Source organism: Paramormyrops kingsleyae, chromosome 20 (assembly GCF_048594095.1).
Source record: "Paramormyrops kingsleyae isolate MSU_618 chromosome 20, PKINGS_0.4, whole genome shotgun sequence".
NCBI classification, from domain to species: Eukaryota; Metazoa; Chordata; class Actinopteri; order Osteoglossiformes; family Mormyridae; genus Paramormyrops; species Paramormyrops kingsleyae.
In genome coordinates this window covers 1041391-1061706 of record NC_132816.1, presented here as the reverse complement: position 1 = coordinate 1061706, position 20316 = coordinate 1041391, and the positions used below count along the sequence as shown (strand labels likewise).

The 20316-nt window shown below is 45.1% G+C and overlaps 1 protein-coding gene across 1 annotated transcript in view; it reads left to right on the top strand.

The window, feature by feature from the left end:
- Positions 1-707: 707 nt before the first annotated feature.
- LOC111836912 (heterogeneous nuclear ribonucleoprotein L-like) overlaps positions 708-20316 on the top strand; it is a 58864-nt gene continuing 39255 nt past the window's right edge. The window contains exons 1-2 of the mRNA XM_023798600.2: positions 708-806; positions 1442-1993. Of these exons, the coding sequence (XP_023654368.1) occupies positions 1781-1993 (213 nt within the window). The 5' untranslated portion in view covers positions 708-806; positions 1442-1780. The remainder of the gene's footprint in view (positions 807-1441; positions 1994-20316) is intronic.

Below are 20316 nucleotides of genomic sequence, written 5' to 3'. Positions count from 1 at the left end.
GAGACTGTTGAGAGTGCCTTCTAGGTGCTACATTTATTTCATAATCATAGAGCTTTCATCCACTATTATTTCACAACCTCTTCATTAACTGCTATTTACCTGCAGCCTGCTATTGACAGGTAACTCAGTGATCTGTACTCAGTAATCATGAGTGGGTTTCCTTCGGTAAAAGGAATACTTTAAGATGTATAATTAGTTTCTAAGAACTGCGTTTTAAACTCAAAAGCAAGCGTTTAATTAGCGGGAAATCCATCTCCTATTTTTCTTCTATTGGTTTGATATTCCAGCTTACCATTGAAAGAAGATACCTTAATATGATACTACAACAATGACAACATAATTCTATTATTCGCTGAGTGGCCATTGATCATAATTTCCGCAACGGATTCGTTTTCGTTAGAAAGTATACAAAACCTTACTATGGTACACATTATCAATATGTATAGGGTATCTGCACTGCAAAATCAGATTTAATTAAGTTGTGCCACTTAATAAAATTGACTTTGCTTAATATAGTGAGTAGGAACCGGAGAATCTGGAGATCAGTCAGCTTTAAAATACAATATGTTCTAAATGCATCTTCCATTAGCATATTAGTGCGTGTTACTCACTGGGGGAATGACGACTCGAAATGGAGTCTTAGTTGAACTTTATAAATAGAAGCCAGCAATAACCGGGAATATCCACTTATTCCAGCGTCGTAACAGAATGCAGTCAGCAAAAAGCCAGTGCAATCCAGCGGAGGACAGTGGGACCACACAGGGAAGCTACATAAAGTGCATGACAAGCGCTTGGGGGACAAACAGGTGGGCGGCCGATCAAACATATTGTGTAAAGTCACAGCAAAATAATCATTAAATACTAAGTCAGTTAGTATAGTAATTATTCGAGAATAAAAAGTTGCCAAGTAACATATAGCCTACAGCAATGATTGCGTAGGCTATATGCGTTTTTCTATCCTCTAAAGAAAAACAAAAGCGACGTTTGTACAGTAGGCTGTTAGTTGTGTTAGTATCAATGGATGTTTCCACTTTGTTCTAGTCTAAGCTGGTAACAGTACAGCTAGAAGGGACGAATAATTTCCTAATACCATCACTACATAACAAAGACCATAAATATTCTTACCGCTGTAACGAATTATATCGTGATTTTAATATAAACAGGTAAACAGGCTAATGGAACGGTGCGCCGTCTTAAACACTTATCTGGGATCAGACCGGTAAGGTGCTGTACGGAAAAAGCACTCTCAGAACAGTAAAACATCGGTAAATTTAAAGCAGGGGAGTGTTCTTAAAAAGTTAAATAAACCTAATTTTCTTCCCTGAAATTGATTTTTAATGGTTAAGGTATTCTGACTTTGGAGTTGTATTTTCTGAATAATATATTAATACAAAAGTGATTTATTGCTTTGACTAAAATGTGCTTATCTTTTTCTTGACAGATGACCATGGTAACCAATCAGTGTCTGTATTTCCAAGTTGCGAGACGAGCTCGCCCAATCAGAAGCGATATTCATGCGTACCGAGAGAGATTGGCCCAATGAGGAAGCAACGAAGCGTCTCCCGGCTGTCTAGGTTTGCGATGTGAACAAAGGGAGTCAGTGCGCTTGGAAAGACGCGCTGCCTGTGACAGTCCGCTCCGTCTGATGCACGCCGCTGAGAGCAGCGCTTAGACGCCTCGGCAGGGCTGTCCAAACCATTCGTAACTTCTCTCAGTCGCTCTTGTCAGGTCTACGTGCAAAGGACATTACTGACTGAGGCCAAATCTCTGATTTTTGAGAATGTCTCTGGCCGAGGAGCGTGAGGAAGGGGAATATGAGAGAGCACCCAAACGGTTCAAGACGGCAGAAGCGGAGGAGGGCGAGGACTTGGAAGAAGGGGAGGACTCGGATTCGGCATCAGCCGGACTGATAGGGGACGTGGAAGATGTGCCCGTGCCAGGTGGGGACAAAAGGGCACACTGGTCAACATCAAAATGTGGATCGAGAGGCAAGGTAAGTTTCCTAAGATCATCTGCCGCCTGTCAAAGACGGGTATTTTACCAAAGCTGGCCCAGCCAAAAAAAAAGAATGTCAATAAATTAGTTATGCAATTAATAATAAAAAATGACCAGCAAGACCGGAGAATCTGACTTGTGAGCTGATCCATACAGTTGTTTTCTGGACACACACCATTAGGGCTGGACGCAACGTGGGTGTATTACACTATTTAACTTTTTAAGAATGCTTCCGTTTTGGCTTGTGCATGTGGAACATCCATAGTTTTTTATATTTCATTTTCACACACCTCTGATTCTTATTGTGGTTTACCAGTTACTGGAAGGTAGGGCGATGTGTTTGTGATCTTTTATGCTGCATAATCAATTAAGTTTGGACGTATATAAATATATGTAAACAGTTTGAAATTCAGGTACAGTGCGAGCCCCCAGGGCAGTCGAAACGCGTTCCGTTCAGAGCGGAGACGCGATCTCTGTGGCCGGTATGCACGCGATCTCACCCTGATAGGTTCCAGGCTGCTGTGCGGATGCATAAATTATGATTCGACTGACCACAGTCCTGCAGATTTACAAGTTTTAACCTACTTTAAAAGCACTTTCAAAATGCGGTGCCATTCATTTTCATCTTATAGGCCTAATGTGCATTTATGTGCAGATCAAAAAGGGCATATAACGCTTCTGAATGCCACGATATGTAATACACCTTGGGCGAGTATTGTTAAAATTGGACATTTCTGGAAAAATGTTTGGAATAATCTCCATGTCTTCAATCCGAACTTGATACCATTCTAAATACATTAACGCGCCTTGAACATCGTATCGTAGAAGACAAAATGAAGTATTTCTAAACACACAGGCATATATTAACTGCAAAGTTTAACTGTTCCATTTTGCCAGGAGTCCCATTTTAACAATACTCTTTCTCCAAGTCTGTGTCTAATAATGAAAGATTTATATCGGTATGCGGGCTAGACGCTTATGCCAAAGTCATGCACCGATTATTTCAATTGCCGTCTTACTGCCACTGTTGCTTTCTGCCCCATCAACAAAATTAACGTGCAAAGCAAGATACAAATTATGCAAATTCATAAAAGTGTGCTACTATACAGTACGTTACATATGGTGACATCTTGTTAAACCAAAGGTTTAATTAATTATTCTGATGCGGACATATACTTTGCTACATTTTTATACTATTGTGGAATGCTATTTCGGTATTTAGGAACCTGTAAACAAGCATGTCTGTTGTATCGATACAATGGTTAAACTGTCTTTTTGAATAACAAAGAAACAGTAACAACGGTGAGTAATCACTATAATGATACAAAATGTGAATTCTCAAAAATATTTAGAATTTAGATGAAAAACAAGGCTATTTGTGTAAAAATATGAACGGGAAATACATTTAATGAAGTGCAAATGAATATTGTAAACCGTCGCACGCTATTAGACCTACATAAGTCAGTCTTAAAGGTCCCGGTGCAGTATCAGGGACAGTTCAGCGGGGTAATTATATTAGCGGGGATACTCTGTGTGTATGCTGGCGACTTAAAGGCCTTACAATCTTCCTTTGTTCTCTAAACTATGTGTGTGAGATTGTAACACTTATTCACAAATAACAGATTCATAAATTGTAATTAATTAATTAATTGGCATGCAATTAGACTTTAGCATCTTTACGTCTCCTGTGCGGTTGTTCTCCTATGTGTAATCTACAGGCTTGGAATACCATTGTGAACACCTACCATTTTCATGCATCACTGCGTTTCTTTACGCGTTTTCAGAGTAAGCTGAAAATTGCTAGTGTTCCTTTTTAGAATACATATATAATCATTTATAGAATCAGCTGGTCTCCCACCTCCTCCTAAGCAGAATAATTCGTTTCAAGCCGATATAGCATACAAATATTAAAATTGCAGTTAATAAATACTCGACAGAAAACCAGTCGCACTGTTTATATTTGTAGCAGAACGTGACCTGTTGCTTCAAAGCGGGGCTCTACTATTGTCACAGAGATAAACACTTTTTTCCTCACTTGATAGCTTGAGACGCGCCTCCAAGTACTCCACAGATGTGCGAAGTTGGCGTAATCCTTTCTGTGATGCCTAGATGCCCAAAATAATGACCGCAATGAATTTTAATTGATTGAAAGTGGAAATAAAGGTACAGCAAAAATGGAAGCGTATCTCCCATGTTTTGCTGCTGTGTAATGTATTTTATACTAGAACTTAACTAGGTCACGCCATGCTCGATATGGTGAAACCGTGAAAGGCTATTTGGTGCTGGACGCTATTATTATGCATACTGTACGTAGAGTGAGCACGTATTTTACCATAGGACGTCCTGTGTCACAGCGGTGTCGCGCGGGGCCCGGTAAACATCTGGACGCGCAGCACGAGGTCATTATGGATCCCGAGAGATGGATGACGCGTCTATACAAGGCACACGCGTCTTCTTTCACAGGTTGCCTTTGATTGACTTTCTACTACGTTGTATACCTGTAGCGCCCAGAAAGATGGCTTTTCATTCGGTCGTTGTGTTTTTTCTCATTCTCATTATCATTAAATTAGTTGCTTTCTGTATTTATCTGCTTACAGACCCAGCTGGGTCGAATTAATCTTCATTGACGTGTTTTTCAGTGTGTTTAAGGCAGAAGCCGTCAGAATTCTCTAGTTAATAAAACATGTGACGTGAATCTGTGAACAGATGAGAGAACAAAAATTGTGAGCCAGTGCCTGAAAGGTGCGCAGCTTAGATTTAAAAAAAAAAATTCTAACCAGGCTCCTACTCCTACTCCTACTTAAAATATGTTTATGGCATACCATGCAGAGGGAAAAAATATGAAAGATGTGTAGCTGAAATTGTGGTCCTATATAATGCCTCAGAGTACGGCTTATAGACAGTGTGAACTCTGTAAACATGAATGAAAATGACATGTCAGCTGGTATTAATAGATAATTTATCAAACTGGCTTTAAACACAGCCGGATGATTCCTTTTAAATGGCAGAGAGATTCAGCTGGTGGCGGATTGCGCGTTTGACCTTTGGGCCGCTGCTCAGCGCCATGCCAAGTACGTGTTCATACAGGATGTGTCTGTCAGCCGTCTTCCCAGTACCGCTCTGACCAAACCATGACATGGTATTCAGCGTTACACCTGTAGTCTGCCAGAGAACCTTATGTCTTTAAACAAACTTGAAAACCTGTGAGTTTTGCTTTCACTGTCACTTTTGGAAGAACGTGATGGATACTCAGCTAAGCATTTACTCTTGAGAACTAATAACCTCTGTGATTAGGGGGTTTAATTAAAAAGTGCTTCCAATTAGATCCTCTTCAACGATAATGAATCTATATGTGATCTTTATAAATCGATATGTGATCTTTATAAATTTATATGTAATCTTTCACTGGGAATCCCACGGTCACTGAGGGGGAAGGTAGAACCAGGCTGTGTGTCTTAATTTAATTTATATTCTTTTTTGCTTCGACTTGGTAGTGTATTTTCTAAGTAAATCATTCAAAGGAGTGTCTGCTTTCAAGTTCTCATAGGTGTCAGGAACCTGCTTAAGATCAGCATGAGAGCGGAAGCTTCTCAGTTGCTTGTGAAGATTGTGTGGAATATCAGACCTGTGATCTTCACGGTGTTTTTTTTTTTTGACAATGGTTGTTTTTGTTTCTTTGCGGCTTTTTGCTTGCTCTCTTAACTGTTAAAAGGATGTTGTCGATTAGATCTATATTCGCCAGTGTGTTTCACGCCTAAGTTTGAGGTGCAGACTCTGAGTGATGGAAGCTGAGCCCTTAATGAAGCAGATTAATTCCTTTCATTAGCGTTTTTGTGACTGTGTCTCCAAAGCATTCTCCACTCTGTCACCGCATGCTAATTATGTTCTTGTAAATTCAACATTTCATTGAACTGCTTCAGTGACTGCCGTGTTCCAGCTGATTCCCCTCATATCAGAGGCCTTTCAGAAGTTCAGGAGCTGATCTCTGTCTGGATTTTCCCTGCGCCGTGTAGGCTGAGGCTGTCTCATGTGCCGTCATGCTCATACTGTCAGCCGTACTCATTGGCAGACCCACGTGGGGTCGCGTTTTCTAGGTTTTCACACGTGTTTTGTTTGTCCTTGCCTGAAGTTGAAGAAGTGGATCCATGAAGTAAAAGATACTGTCAGAACTCCCTTTGTAGCCCTTTGTAAGCTTTGTGTTCTTTCTGATAGATATTATAGTAGATAGTAGATGTTCGTGTACAGGGTCAAATGTGGTGTTTCAGGTTAGCTGTTGCAAGTTGAGGGTCACCCAATTCATTAAAATTTTTGAGTGTGAAATTTGTCATTCCTCTTCCTTTTCATGTAGCTGATGAAAAGCTGTCGGATTCATCTGAGTTTGGCTTTGGCCTGCTGGAGGTGGGAGTGACGGGGGCAGGGCGGGGGGGTTTGTTTAACTTCTGCGTGCTCTCCTTTTTTCGGCTCTGTCATGTCGGGAATGCATCCTTTAAGCGTCAGTGATCTCAGCGTCGCCTCCTCACCGGCATCGGATGTGCTGGCCTACTTATCTGCGATTTCACCACGGGCTGCCAATTCGGGAGCACGTCTTACATCAGACCGGTGATGCACAGTCTTCATCTGTCTGTGTTTGTCGTTTTTAGTGCTGCACAGCCCTGCTGGGAATTAAGGGTGATTTTATTTTATTTTGTTAAAATGGAGTTCAGGGTTAAGCTGTATTTTACCAGATCTTGTGCTGTAATAAGAGACACGTGGTATTTCAGGTACTGCAAACTTGTTTATTGCCTCATTTAATACAATATCTAGAATTCCGTAAGCAGGCAGGATATGGACACAGTCATGGGTCTTAATCTGTGGTCCTGGAGATGTTTCAAAATATTTCAGTAATTCTTTTTTTCACCTCCTTGGAGATTTTCAACATTGCACGCAGTTGAAATAATTTTAACCCACTGTACCATAAAATACATGTTGATGGACCTAAATGGGTTCTTGAGTTTTATGCAGATGGGGGGTAAAATCTCCATTTGCTCCTTCAGCCCAAAAATGATGACCTTGTTTTTCTGCACCTATAAATATCTGAATAACCAAAGCGGGCAGCTACAGTCAGAAACAGATTGCATCACTTGCAAGTTGGAAAAATGATTCTCGGATTGAGTAACTGCTGTCTAAAGAACCTCTAGACCTCCCAGTGCCTGACTGACAGGGACCATTATTGTATTATGCTGGGTTAGGGGCCTGATATCAAATGCTTTCATAGGGTCCAAAATCAGCTGACGTGTCAAAAGTTGCTGTTTTTTATTTGTTTGTTTGTTCATTTGCTTGTTTGTTTGTTTAAGCATTTAAAACACCAACATGATCCATGTTAGCAGGCACTAAGCAACATCAGCTGTGTGCGCACTGTACCTTACGCCCCTTCAGCGCAGGAAGGGACTTGCATTGCGTATCGGCACTTTTCCACTCCCGCGCCTCTTACTTTTGCTCTCATTTGTCTGGTGTCACCCCCGCAAAGTCCGGATAACGGCAGATGAGTCATCGGCCGCCTTCGCTTCTGAAACGGATTCGCGAGAGGGAGGAGTGTGGAAAGGGTAACGGATCCGGGCAGAGCCACCAAAGTACGGCGTGCACCACACTGCCGAGCCGCCGGGCCTCCGAGCCCCCGTCCCTGATGGGGCTGCTGTGTGTTTAATGAAGATTCAGCATAACATTAGTGCTGTTTTTTAAGTATATACATTTCCTGTGTGTATGAACATACATGCCCAACAAACCTGGTTCTGAATATGAAAAGTAATGAGGGTGGATTTTTAATGGGGGGGTCCATTTCAGATATCTCTCCCCATAAGCCCAGGGCAGAAGATGATGGGATTTTGCGGCAGGGAAGTCGGTTGCACCAGGTGCGCCTGTCAGGATGGGCTGTGCATGTAGTTGTTTAAATTGCCAAGTCCCATTTTGAACAACCTGCCTTGTGTGATGCATGTTCTATAAATGGTCTCCTATTGGATTAGTGCTAGGCTGGGGGTTCTTGTTAATTTGATGGGTACCCACGTGTGCAAACACTGTGGGCAGTTTAGGGATGCCAGTTAGACTAATGGGGTATCTTTGGACTGAGGAAGGAAATCAGCCTCGGAGGGGTGAGTACCCAGAGGAAACCGTCCCCGGAGCTTTGGGGGACGCTGCTGCCCACAGAGCCACTGCGTCATCCATGCTGCCGCTTATTTTTTGTCATGTTCATAATTTTATACACGTTTTTTTTGGTTCTCCAGTAGAATTTTCTGGGTCACTTGGAGCCTTTCCCAGGCAACACAGGGTCCAAAGCTGGGGTTCACCCTGGCTGGGATACTAGTGAATGGACATGGATGCTCTCACACACACAGTCACACACTGGGGGAAATTTCAGGACACCAATTAGCCTTAGTGCAGGAGAAGACCCATGTAACACGGGGGAACACGGACCCCCCCCCCCCCAACCCTGTGTGAAGTAGCAGCACTGTCCATGGAGCCACCCAGGACTTATCTTATGAATTAAATTAGAGGTTGTAATACAAGTAATGCATTTATTCTGACAAATGGTTACAGCCAGTGGTTCTATAAATAATGCAAATAATAACGGAGAGTGCACATCCTTGCCTGGTAGTTTCATACTTGGCTAGTTTGCCTGGTAGTTCCACATTTTGAACTAGGTGATGTCGTTTGTAGTGACTGAGACCATGTTTCATCTGTAACTTTTTTTGAAAATATTGAATAATTCATGAATGATTCCATTTATTCATCTATCAATCCATCACGCATCCGTCCATCCATCCAACCGTCTGTCCTTTAACTGATTATCCTAGTCAGGCTGGCAGTTGAATTACATTATTTTTCACCAGTCAATGATACTTTAATTCTGTTGATTTTGTGTCTGTCTTTAATGAATCCGGTTGGGCCAGGGTGGATGAATTCTGAGGTCACAGAGTCAAAGTGGATTGGTAACATTTCAATAATAATTTTAAGGCGTATGGTGATTAATGATAGTGGGCGGTAGCGTTAAAAACAGGGTTGGGTTTTTGCCTTAAACAGGACTAATATTATGCTGGGGGATTTTTTTCGGTTGCCATTTCAGTAAACAGTGGTGTTAACGGTCTAACAGAAGTGTGCAGAACTCAAAGTTTGCATAGCCATCCAGACCCAGAGATTTTTCATTTGACATTTTATTAACTTTTTCTTCAGATTGGTATGTTGTTATTTATTTGTACTGTTGTCAGTTTGACATTCTGTGGGCTCTTTTTCCATATGGTTCTTGAATAGATATGCTTCTGGATTCCTTCTTTCTTTTGCATTGAGTATGGCATTATTTTCCATCTCAGTACTTCAAATTCATTTCCAAGGATGCCCACTCTACTATATCCAAATTATTATTCACAATAGTAGTGCTGCTGCTTCTGATGATGAAGATGACGATGATGATAACATCAACAGAATGTCAACAAAAACATTTGTCTGTCCAGTTATTGAAAGTGCTGTAGAACGGCATGCTGAACGGCACGCTGTTCGAAAAAAGCCTAGATTATTAATTTGGCTTTTGTAAAATGCCCCGTGCCCAAGGCTTTTGGCCAATGACAGAAAACACAGACTGTCCTGGGCCTTCAGACCTACCCTGATGACCTCTGTGAGTGCCTTAAGTTTTGCCGGTGAATGGAATGACTCAGTGATAGAGATATTTTGAGAAGGAGCCTGTCTCTGGCAGCTTGGGACATCAAAGGATAATGATAGCTATTTATGTAGCCATAGAGGAACGCTTACAGAGTGCTATTCTGATGGATAAAGGCACTGCTTACCTTTTACTGACCAGAGGAGAGCTTTTTCTGTGCTAAATTACACCGCTGGTACAGAAATCACAGATGTGAATAGGCAAAGTTACTCTTAATTATAGCCCATAAATACACTTGGAGCTGTATTCTGAGATGGACATTTTCCCCCTCGTTTTAGTCTCATGCAGGGTAATATCTGTAAGGCAGCAGGTACAGCAGTAACATGTGCACAGAACCCAAGGGTTGCTGGTTCGAGGCCCAGAATGTAGTGCTGTGAGTGCTTATCCTGGGCTTAACCTCCGGTAATGAGCTATAATTAAAAATCCATCTGTGTAAGTAAAGCTCTGAGTTGCTTTGTGGTGGGAATGGGGTGGGGGGGGACTGGCCAAACAAATGGGTTTTCATAAGTTCCCGGCGCCAGGCCTGGTCCAGCTTGCCTGGACGGCGCTGCAGTGCTGAGCAGCCCCGGCCCGCTGTGTAGCATAAAGCCCTTATTGTTTCCGCACACAGTGTTGCCCTTTTCTTAGCCAGCTGCTTAAGAGAGTCGTTTACTTCCAGTAAAGGGACTTTTTGTTTTATTACCCCTAAAGGCCGGAGACTGCACTGTGGGGAGGGGCGGGGTATCGCTTTGAACAGCCTCCACTGGTGCAGATCAGGTTGATAAAACTGCACACCTCATTCAGAAGGTGTGAAATCTGAATTCGAATATTCTTTCCAGCACCGCCCTGTTGGCGCAGCATTGCATGATCATGCAGCTGTGTTTGGCTGTTACTGTATAATGCTTTACAGTGTTTATGTGAGTTCCAAAGCCATTTGCTTAATTACTGTTGTTTTACAGTGTTTTACAGTGGTTCTCATAAAATAAGTTTGAAGTGTAAGAATAGGTGCTGGTGAGAAGAGTCAACACCCATTCTGGGCAGAGCTACAGTACATGTTGACAAGACCAGAGCGATGACACATATACTAAGCAGCCAAAAGTAGATATAGCATTTGTGGGGGGGGTGAAGTCAAACTGTATGTCTGATGCATTCAAGTATGCCTGCTTATATTGACCTTACCATGTGTTCCCAGAAGTGAGTATTGTTGTCCTGCCAGGGTCATTTTTCTGTCATTGTGGGATGACTGTGAAGGTTTATGGCATTATTTTGAAGAATGGGAAACAGAAAAAAAGTGAAGTCCCACTAAGAACCTATATTAGTCTTAGTCACCCTCAAAATATACTCGACACATGACATACCTGACACACAGCGTGTTTTAGGTACACATGGAGAAAACAGGTCACAGAATCTATGAATGAAAATGGAATCTGAGCCTTAATGTGTATTTTGGACATTTGGCTGTGAGCATGAGTGATGCGGAAAGGTTAATTTTATGCATGCTGTAGCTTAATTTTAGGGCTATAGGCTGTTTAGAAATGATTTTAATAAGCATCCTGTTATTCTGCCAGCATGCAGTTGACATGTGCGCCAAGAACATTAGGAAAAAAGTGACGTTAAATCCATTTAATAAGAAAAATTATTTAAAAAGCCAGTAAATGAAAACTTTGGTTTCTTTTGGTTAGTTATTCATGAAAAACTTTGGTTAATTAAAGAATGAGCCCCCCACTCTCACACAATTAACATATTTTTGTATATTGTTTTGGTCATGTGACTCATAGAGGCCACATGCATGTAACAAACCAGGGTCTGTGCAATGTCCAATTAGTTCACACTTTACAGTAAAATAGCTGGGGATTGGGTGGGTGTACAGGAGGTTAGATTTCATTGGGCAATCAGGTGACTGGGCGGGGCATTTTTCTGTTGTTACCCAGGGACCATTGAGTGCACAGCGTGGCATGCACTGGTTTGTCATTGAGACGCCACACACCTGAGAGGACGAGCCGGGACAGCGGTGCAGTGGCAAGGGCTGCGAGTTGGGGGAGGGATGGAGGGAGGGGGTGCATGTTGCCGGGCAACCAAACCAAACTAACTACTGACATTTGATGTGCTATGTGAACATTTAAACACTGCCCGGCTACATGGCTGCCCTACAACCAAACAAATGGATACATTCATGTATGATATAATTAATTTCATGGGTCACATATATATTATATATATATATACATAAACTGATATTATGATTTTATAAACATTGTAATGAAGCATTAAGTTACTGCGTAATGGTAAATCCAGTTTTGCCAGTTTCCCGCAGCGCAAACAGGCTGTTAAGGTGAAGATAAACACTGTGCCTCAGGGATCTGTTTGTTTACATAAACTATCCGGAAAACAGATTCCTATTCACACGCCTCAGCAACCTAAAGGGCCAAAACAACACAGCATCAGCGTTTGGTAAATAATTCAGGCTCATCCTTATTGAGAAGCAGCCACAATCATTATTGCTGTCAGTGGCTGTGAGTTTTTTCTTCGCATGTTGCTTGAAACCACTGGCTGTGGCAGCACGCACTCTCCCCAAATGCTCTCCCCACAAAGGCAGTCGCTCGCATCGCCTGTCGTGTGATTTGCAGCCGAGGCGGGATGCTGACACATTAGCCTCTGCTTTGAACAGCATAAAGCCCTGAAATCCATTACAAGGCGATGTGAGGGGAGCTGAGATGGGAGATCAGGTGGAAGGAGAGGCGAGAGTGTGGCGGCAGCGCGATATTGGGAAAGAGGCTCCTTCGCATAATTAGCGGCAACGAATGCAGGGGAGTGGGTGTGTCTACAGGGGTGCATTAGCGGGCTTGTCGGGCAGTGTTCCGGGCTTGCTGGGGACCCCCAGAAGGGTGTGCTGTGCCCCACACCTTTCATCGCGGTTGACTGTGATTAATCCGCCCACCCTGTATGGGCAGTATAAACCAGGAAGGATGGCCTCAGATGTCGGATTTGGTGGGGGGTGATGGAAGATTGTCCACGCAGCAGCCTGATCAGCCCCAGACTTTATGCAGAGCTGTTCCTGACTTTATTGTCTCCTCCAGCTGACCGTCATTTAGCCATGTTCGGGGGGGGTGGGGGTGGGGGGTGCACTGAGGGTCAGTGGCCTAGTCGAGGCAACCCCGGCCAGGGAGCAGGTATCACAAGCAAACCAGCTAGGGAGTAAATCGATTCCTAGCAGTGGCAGTTCTAGACCATTTCAATGGGGGGGAGAGATTGAGGCCAGTTGTTCTGTTATGGGAGCCAGATGCATTAGACCTTAATGTCCTCCAAGTATTACTCACACTAGATTGCCAGCATGAAGAAGCAAAAGACAATTTTGAAATCCAATGTTATTTATGCAATGCTTTGGGGTTACATCTTACAGTTTTTCCAAATATGTAACTCACTGTGATTCCTTGTTTAGACTTCCAAAAGCTTGATGATTTTTTTCTGTTGTTAACTTCGCTTTTCACCAACTGAATCGACCAACCGGCGCATCTGTCAGGAAAATGTGCTTACGTTTGTGTTTCGCCTGTTGCCTGTGCACAAAATTTTAGTCCACATATATACATGTAAATAATAATAATAGTAATAATAATAATACATTTATTTCAGACCCAAATATTTAGGGGGGGCACTGGGGAGGCCGTGCATGTTATAATGGGGGCACTGACCCCCATGCCTCTCCCCCCAGCACCACCCCAATTGCCAGCAATACTGATGAGAAGCAGAGGAAAGCCACGTGGGTTAGAACCCCTTCAGATCTATCCTGTGGGGGTGTGTAGCCCTTTCTGGGGGCCCAGTGTGCTTCGTGGGACAGGAACCAGCATGTGCTATGTGAACGGTGGCTCTGTGGTCCTGAATGAACATGCTGGCATCCAGATTGAACCACGACGTCTCGGCGTCTGCTGGTGCTAATTACAGAGACAAGGTGGCGGAGCAAAGCATAGCTGACCTTTAGCAGGGATACGATCGATTTAAATGAGCTGCTCGTCTGCAGAATTTTAAAAGTTTCAGCTGTCTGCCCCTGCGATGGTATAAATGTGCTGCTGATATCTGGCCCCCCGAGTCTGGGATGGATGGATGAATCAGGAAGGGCAGATAGGGTCATGGGGGGGGAGGTCAGAGTCACGGGCGGGGCGGTCAGGGTCACCGTAGTCAGGGTTACAGGCAGGGTGCCCAGGGTTACAGGCGGGGTAGTCAGGGTCACGCCGGTCAAGGTCATGGATGGGGTCAGGGTCCTGGTGATCAGGGTCACGGGCGGAGGCAGTGAGGGTCACGGGAGGAGGCAGTCAGGGTCACGGTCGGGGGCAGTCAGGGTCACGGGCGGAGGCAGTCAGGGTCACGGTCGGGGCAGTCAGGGTCATGGGGGTCAGGGTCACAGCAGTGATGATCCTGGGCAAGTCGGTCAGAGTTATGGCGGTCAGGGTCACAGCAGTCAAAGTCATGGGCAGAATGGTCAGAGTCACAGCAGTCAGGGTCACAGATGAATGTCCTGTCTGGCAACAGACTAGCACGCGTGTGGGAGAAGCAAAAAAGAGGCAGACCCCTGGCCGACCTTGAGCGACATTTTTACATTACAGGCGGGGGGTCTGGAGGGGGGTTCAGAAGAGGAGGGCAGGAGATGGCAGCACCTGATCAAAGTGCTGCTAGTGTGTGCTGATCCCCGGTTTCACTGCGAAGGAACCGGGCGGCATCTAGCTACCTCAGCTGACATCTGCAGCGCTGGCTGTCCAGGGGACCGTATGCGTCCTGGTGACCCTGATCCCCACCCCATTCCTGCAAACCTTTGGCTGCCAGTGAGTGAGATGACCCCGTACACCGACTGACCTGTCAGCCCCAGGTCTCTGTCAATGTTGCTGCGCCCGTCACATCAGTATTCATGTGACACCAGTTTCAAATAACATGGCTGCTTCATGGCATCTGCAGTGGGCCTGTGATGGACATGGTAAACGTTGCCTATAATAAGACCCCGAAGCTGTTTTTGCCTGTATTTATAGAAGTGTTGCTGAGGCGTGACGCGTGGTGTGTTTCTGCTGTCCTGTAGGAGTGGCCCTGTCCACCCCCCACACTGTAGATGTGACATCCAAACGCAGAGGACGCACCTTCCGGCTGGGTCTGCCGTAGACATGGCCACCATTTCCCATCAGTGCCAGCAGTGCCAGGGGTGTCCCCGTGCCGCTCTGTGCCGCTCTGGTAGTTGGGCTAGTCTGCATGCTGCCAGTTTGCACGGTGCAAACCGATTGAGTTCAGGGTTTCAAAACCCTGCAACAAGACTGGAGCGGTGCTGCACATTCACTCCATCTAAAATTTGGCCATTCTTGCTAACTTTTAGTGTGACTCAGGTCAATTCCATTTATTTTTATATAGTGCACAGACTGAGGCACACGACAAGAATCCATTACTGCATCACCAGAAGTAGCAATATTGTGTTTCAGAAATTCCTCAACATTATTTTATGTTCTTATTAAAGTCAATGCTTTGAAACTGAATTGGTTAAATGTAAATTAAGGATAAAAATTATCTCACATTTGTAGCTAATTCAGTACCAATAAGCAACACAGGTCATGAAAATTATATGTAATAAATCATCTTGTAATTAATCTGACTTTTATTTGGAAAACATGTCCTTTTTTAAAATAAACAGTCATCATTAGACCTTGAAGTGTGATTTTTTAAAAGTGTTGAATTACCTAAATGAGCTTTCTTGGCAAAGAGAAATTATTCTTATTTATGATCAGCATAACAGAATTAGGAACTATAACAGCATGTGTAAAAATGCAAATTAGGGGAGGGGGGGCTAAATGACCTTGCGTGACTTGAAATACAAAAGTGTGGTCACCATGGGAACAAAAAAAACATGCTTGCCGAACACAGCCATACGTAGTTTGTGATATATTGTCTTGATAATGATGTTTCAGATGTGAACATGATTAACGTGACGTGAGCGTGCAAATGCAAAGAGCGCCCACTTAAGAGATAAACCCCCCGGTCTGGCTGACTATGAGTCGCACCGCCTGCGGCTGTGGGGTTGCCGTGGTGGGGAGCCGACAGTGCTACCACGACAGTGACCGAAGCAAGAGGGTAATGTCTGGGGGGCCTTAGCGCGTCGGGGAAACTCTAGCACATTGGGGGGGGCTTAGTATGTCAGAGAAGCTCAGCACATCGGGGGATCTCTAGCACATCGAGGGCCTCAGTGTGTCAGGTAACCTCAGCATGTCGAGGAACCTCTAGCACATCGAGGGCCTCAGTGTGTCAGGGAACCTCAGCATGTTGGGGAACCTCTAGCATATCGGGGGACTCAGTGTGTCAGGGAATCTCAGTTCGTTGGGGGATCTCTAGCACATCGAGGGCCTCAGTGTGTCAAGGGAACCTCAGCATGTTGGGGAACCTCTAGCACACCAGAGGCCTCAGTGTGTCAGGGAACCTCAGCATGTCAGGGAACATCTACCACATCGGGGGCCTCAGTGTGTTAGGGAACCTCAGCGCGTCAGAGAACCTCTAGCATGGCGAGGAGCCTCTAGTGTGGCCGGGAACCACTAGCACGTCGGGGCCTCAGCGGATCAGCGGGTCTCTTCTTCACCACTCACCCGAAAGGGGCTCCTTTTGACCAAGTGCTGAAACATCTGCATGTTTGCTATGTATCCACACCACATACAGAGCAGCCCAGTTCTTTCTGCTACGGTAGCAGGTAGAAATGTGTATCGGGTTAATTAATCAAATAAAGTTGAGGTGATGCCACCATTGGGCCCCTGAGTGTGGTCCCTAACTCCCAGCCCCAGGGGTACTGCACGCCGGCTCACCCTGTACTCTGACCTCAGGCTTGTTCTCACCTGTTTGTGTATCTTGCAGAGAGCATGCATGATGGATAGACAAAAAGAGAATCTGCCCACAGTGGTGAATAACGTACCACTATTCTGTCCCACTAGTTATTTCCTCTTCTGCGTAACGTGACGTATGCCCATTCACCCGCAAACCGCAGGACATGCAGAGAGAGCTTCTGCACTTGTGCTCTATTGTTTCACAGTAATAACGTGAACAATATGTAAAACTGAAACAGTGGACGACCCAAAGAAATATCACAGCAGTCAGCACCGGTCCCTGTACATCTTTCAGACCACATGTAGGACACCTGCTCAGTGTGGGACATGCAAGTTTTTTTGTTTTATTCCAGCTATGCTTTATATCGTCGTGCTCCTGGGGAGGTTCGGTACAGTGGCTCAGAACGGGGGGGGGGGGCGGAGCTAATGTGGTTGGAAAGTGAGAAGGCAGGAGCAAATCTGCAAAGTTGGCTTTGGTGCAACCATGCACCCCATGCCTGATTCTGGGGCACGAGGCAGCCTCATGTTTTTGTGAATCTGCACTGGAGGTGGGGTGTCGCTGATGGAAAGAATCCCAGGGAGTTAACAGATGTAAAAGAGCCGCATAAGTAAATGAATCATATGGAGAGCAAGGTTGGCTTTCCAAGCGGAATCTCGGCCTGGCTCCCGCTCTGTATTCCAGCCTATCCTTTGGCGGCGTATTATCACCCCCTGGCTGCTCCCGTCTCCCCCAGCACCTCCGATCTCTGGGTTCCTCCTCTGCCACCGACGAGGACGGGGCAAAGCGGCTTAGGCGTTGCCTGTCTGCTCCCCCCAGTGCCCCTCTGTACACGGTGCACATGCATATGTTGGTGGAGTGCGGGCTCCCTACCAGACACGATCCCGCTGGCATTAGCTGACTCCCCCACCCGCTGCGGGGCTGACTCCTGACTCCCCCACCCGCTGCGGGGCTGACTCCTGACTCCCCCACCCGCTGCGGGGCTGACTCCTGACTCCCCCACCCGTTGCGGGGCTGACTCCTGATTCCATCACCCGCTGCGGGGCTGACTCCTGATTCCCCCACCCGCTGCGGGGCTGACTCCTGATTCCCCCACCCACTGCGGGGCTGACTCCTGATTCCCCCACCCGTTGCGGGGCTGACTCCTGATTCCATCACCCGCTGCGGGGCTGACTCCTGACTCCCCCACCCGCTGCGGGGCTGACTCCTGACTCCCCCACCCGCTGCGGGGCTGACTCCTGATTCCCCCATACGCTGCGGGGCTGACTCCTGATTCCCCCACCCGCTGCGGGGCTGACTCCTGACTCCCCCACCCGCTGCGGGGCTGACTCCTGACTCCCCCACCCGCTGCGGGGCTGACTCCTGATTCCATCACCCGCTGCGGGGCTGACTCCCCCACCCTCTGCGGGGCTGACTCCTGACTCCCCCACCCGCTGCGGCGCTGACTCCTGACTCCCCCACCCGCTGTGGGGCTGACTCCTGATTCCCCCACCCGTTGCGGGGCTGACTCCTGATTCCCCCACCCGCTGCGGGGCTGACTCCTGACTCCCCCACCCGCTGCGGGGCTGACTCCTGATTCCCCCACCCACTCCACAAACGAATCTCAGGTGACCTTGCATGCTTCTATTGCACCCCCATGTGGCTCCTGGCAGGTGAAACAGAGAGAGGAAGACACGTAACCTGTGCTGACATTGGCGCCCCAATCGCCTGCGGGGATCATACATAAGAGTCAGGCATAGGAACGGAGCAGGGATACGAAGGATCATAATGGCATGAGTGATTTTTGCGACCTCTGCTTTCCCACCTCGGAACTGTGTGCAGCCGTATGCCATCCCATCAGAGCGCACTGCCAACAGGCAAATAAGAGCACCGTGGCATCTAACTCACAGAGCCACGCCCTACCCCAGGGCAAATCAGATAGCTGGGGCTATTTATAGGGAAACACAGGGAATTTATTATTTTAACAGGGATCTCATTTGCATATCAGTGTCATTTGAACAAAAAATTCGTAAGGTCAGATCCTGATATACATGGAAGAGCTGATATTCAATGTGGTTTAAAGCTAACCAGTGGTGTGCCAGCTATAGGCAAAAGGAAGTAAGTGCAAAAGCAAAACTCATTTGATAATATGAAATCCCAGTTCTGATGCCTGGTTATGTTTCTAAGCCCAAGATGACTTATTTAAACCAGCTATAAGTCTGAATCTGTGCATTAAAAACAACATTCTTATGGGATTATATAAACACGATGAATTATGTAACGTGTATGTTAGTGTGCGTCAAGATGGCATTGCATTCCCAACAAACCATCCATCTTCCAGCTGAGGGACACTACAAGGCGGGATGCTGGTCTGTCACAGGGCACGTGTGGGAAAGTCTCCCAAATACATGTCTATGAATGTGAGAGGAAAACTATTCAATTCAATGTAGAACATGTGCACTCAGAAAGGGTGTGTGAGGCAGTACTGCTACCCACTGAGCCACTGCACTGGGTTAAATGTCCGTGAAATTAACAGAGAAATTCTGTGAAATAACGACATAAAAAAACTGTAAAAGGAAAAACAATAGAGCAGCGTATATTTTACATTAATATTTTGTAAAATACTTAACAAAAAACAACTGTTAATTTTTCAGTAAAAAATATGTTTTTAAAAAATATTTTTTGGTAGAGTTAAGAAATTACTGTAGTTTAAACGCGTACAAACTGTAATATAAAAACCAAAAAAATACAGTCAAAATAACAACATAACGGTGTGAAAATAATATTTTTGAATCAGGTCAACTTTGTTTATACTGAAAGAAACCGTGTTACATTTTACAAATTAATATTTTGTGCTTTAAAGATGAGAAATAGTAAAACTTTAAATGGTATATCAACACTTGCTTTTTGCTTCGTGTCTTACGAGCCAACAAGAAATAGCCCACACAACTCAGGATTGTCTGTTTTGTCAGTCAGCTTTTAAAACTGAAGTACATTCTGGGCTACCGTGAACTTCACCTCATGGCAACACCTATGGTCAGTTGATAAGAAGGTATTTTTCCACTGAAGTGATAAAAAAATACTGTAGCACCGGCGGGGCCCAGCATGTCCCAGCATGCCCCGCGTGCAGTTGTAAATAGCCCTTGTATTGTTGTTGTTATTGTTAATGGTTATATTCATAGCTGTCAAGTCTCCCGTTTTGGCCGGGAAACTACTGTATTTTACCCCTCTTTTCCGCCGTCCTTCCGTATTAGTATTTTCCTGTAAATCTCCCGTATTATAATATCATTTTAAAAAAATTCCTCTGCCTCTCCAAACTGAACTGTCAGTAGCCTCGCGAGAACTGCCAACTGCAGTAGACTGCAGGTCATTTACATTAACCAGGTCATAAATGCGGAGGTTAAAATGGCAATGCTGTGTGCCAAAAACAACGTTACTTTCACCTTCTGTGACGACTTCAACAAGGATACAAAGTCTGCAACAAATCTGTATAATAAGTCATTAGTGAATGCCAGAGAGCCACATGAGTGAACATGAGAAATTAAAAGAAAATGTGTAATGAAAATAAAATGTAAATGACAAATGGTTATTTTAGATTTCTTGTACACCTGTCTTAAAATGTAAGGGATACTGGAGCTTGGTTGGGGTGGTGGGGTGGCTCGCGGTGGGGGCCAGAAAATTTCCCTTATTTTCAAATCCAAAACTTGACAGGTATGGTTATATTAACTTATTGTTGCGCGTGTGTTTACCTGTGTCTTATGCGTACCCCGTCCGATCCTCGTGTGTAATTAGCTTACGTAAATCTCCCACCGTGTATGCGTCTTACAGTTGAGCGTCTGACAACC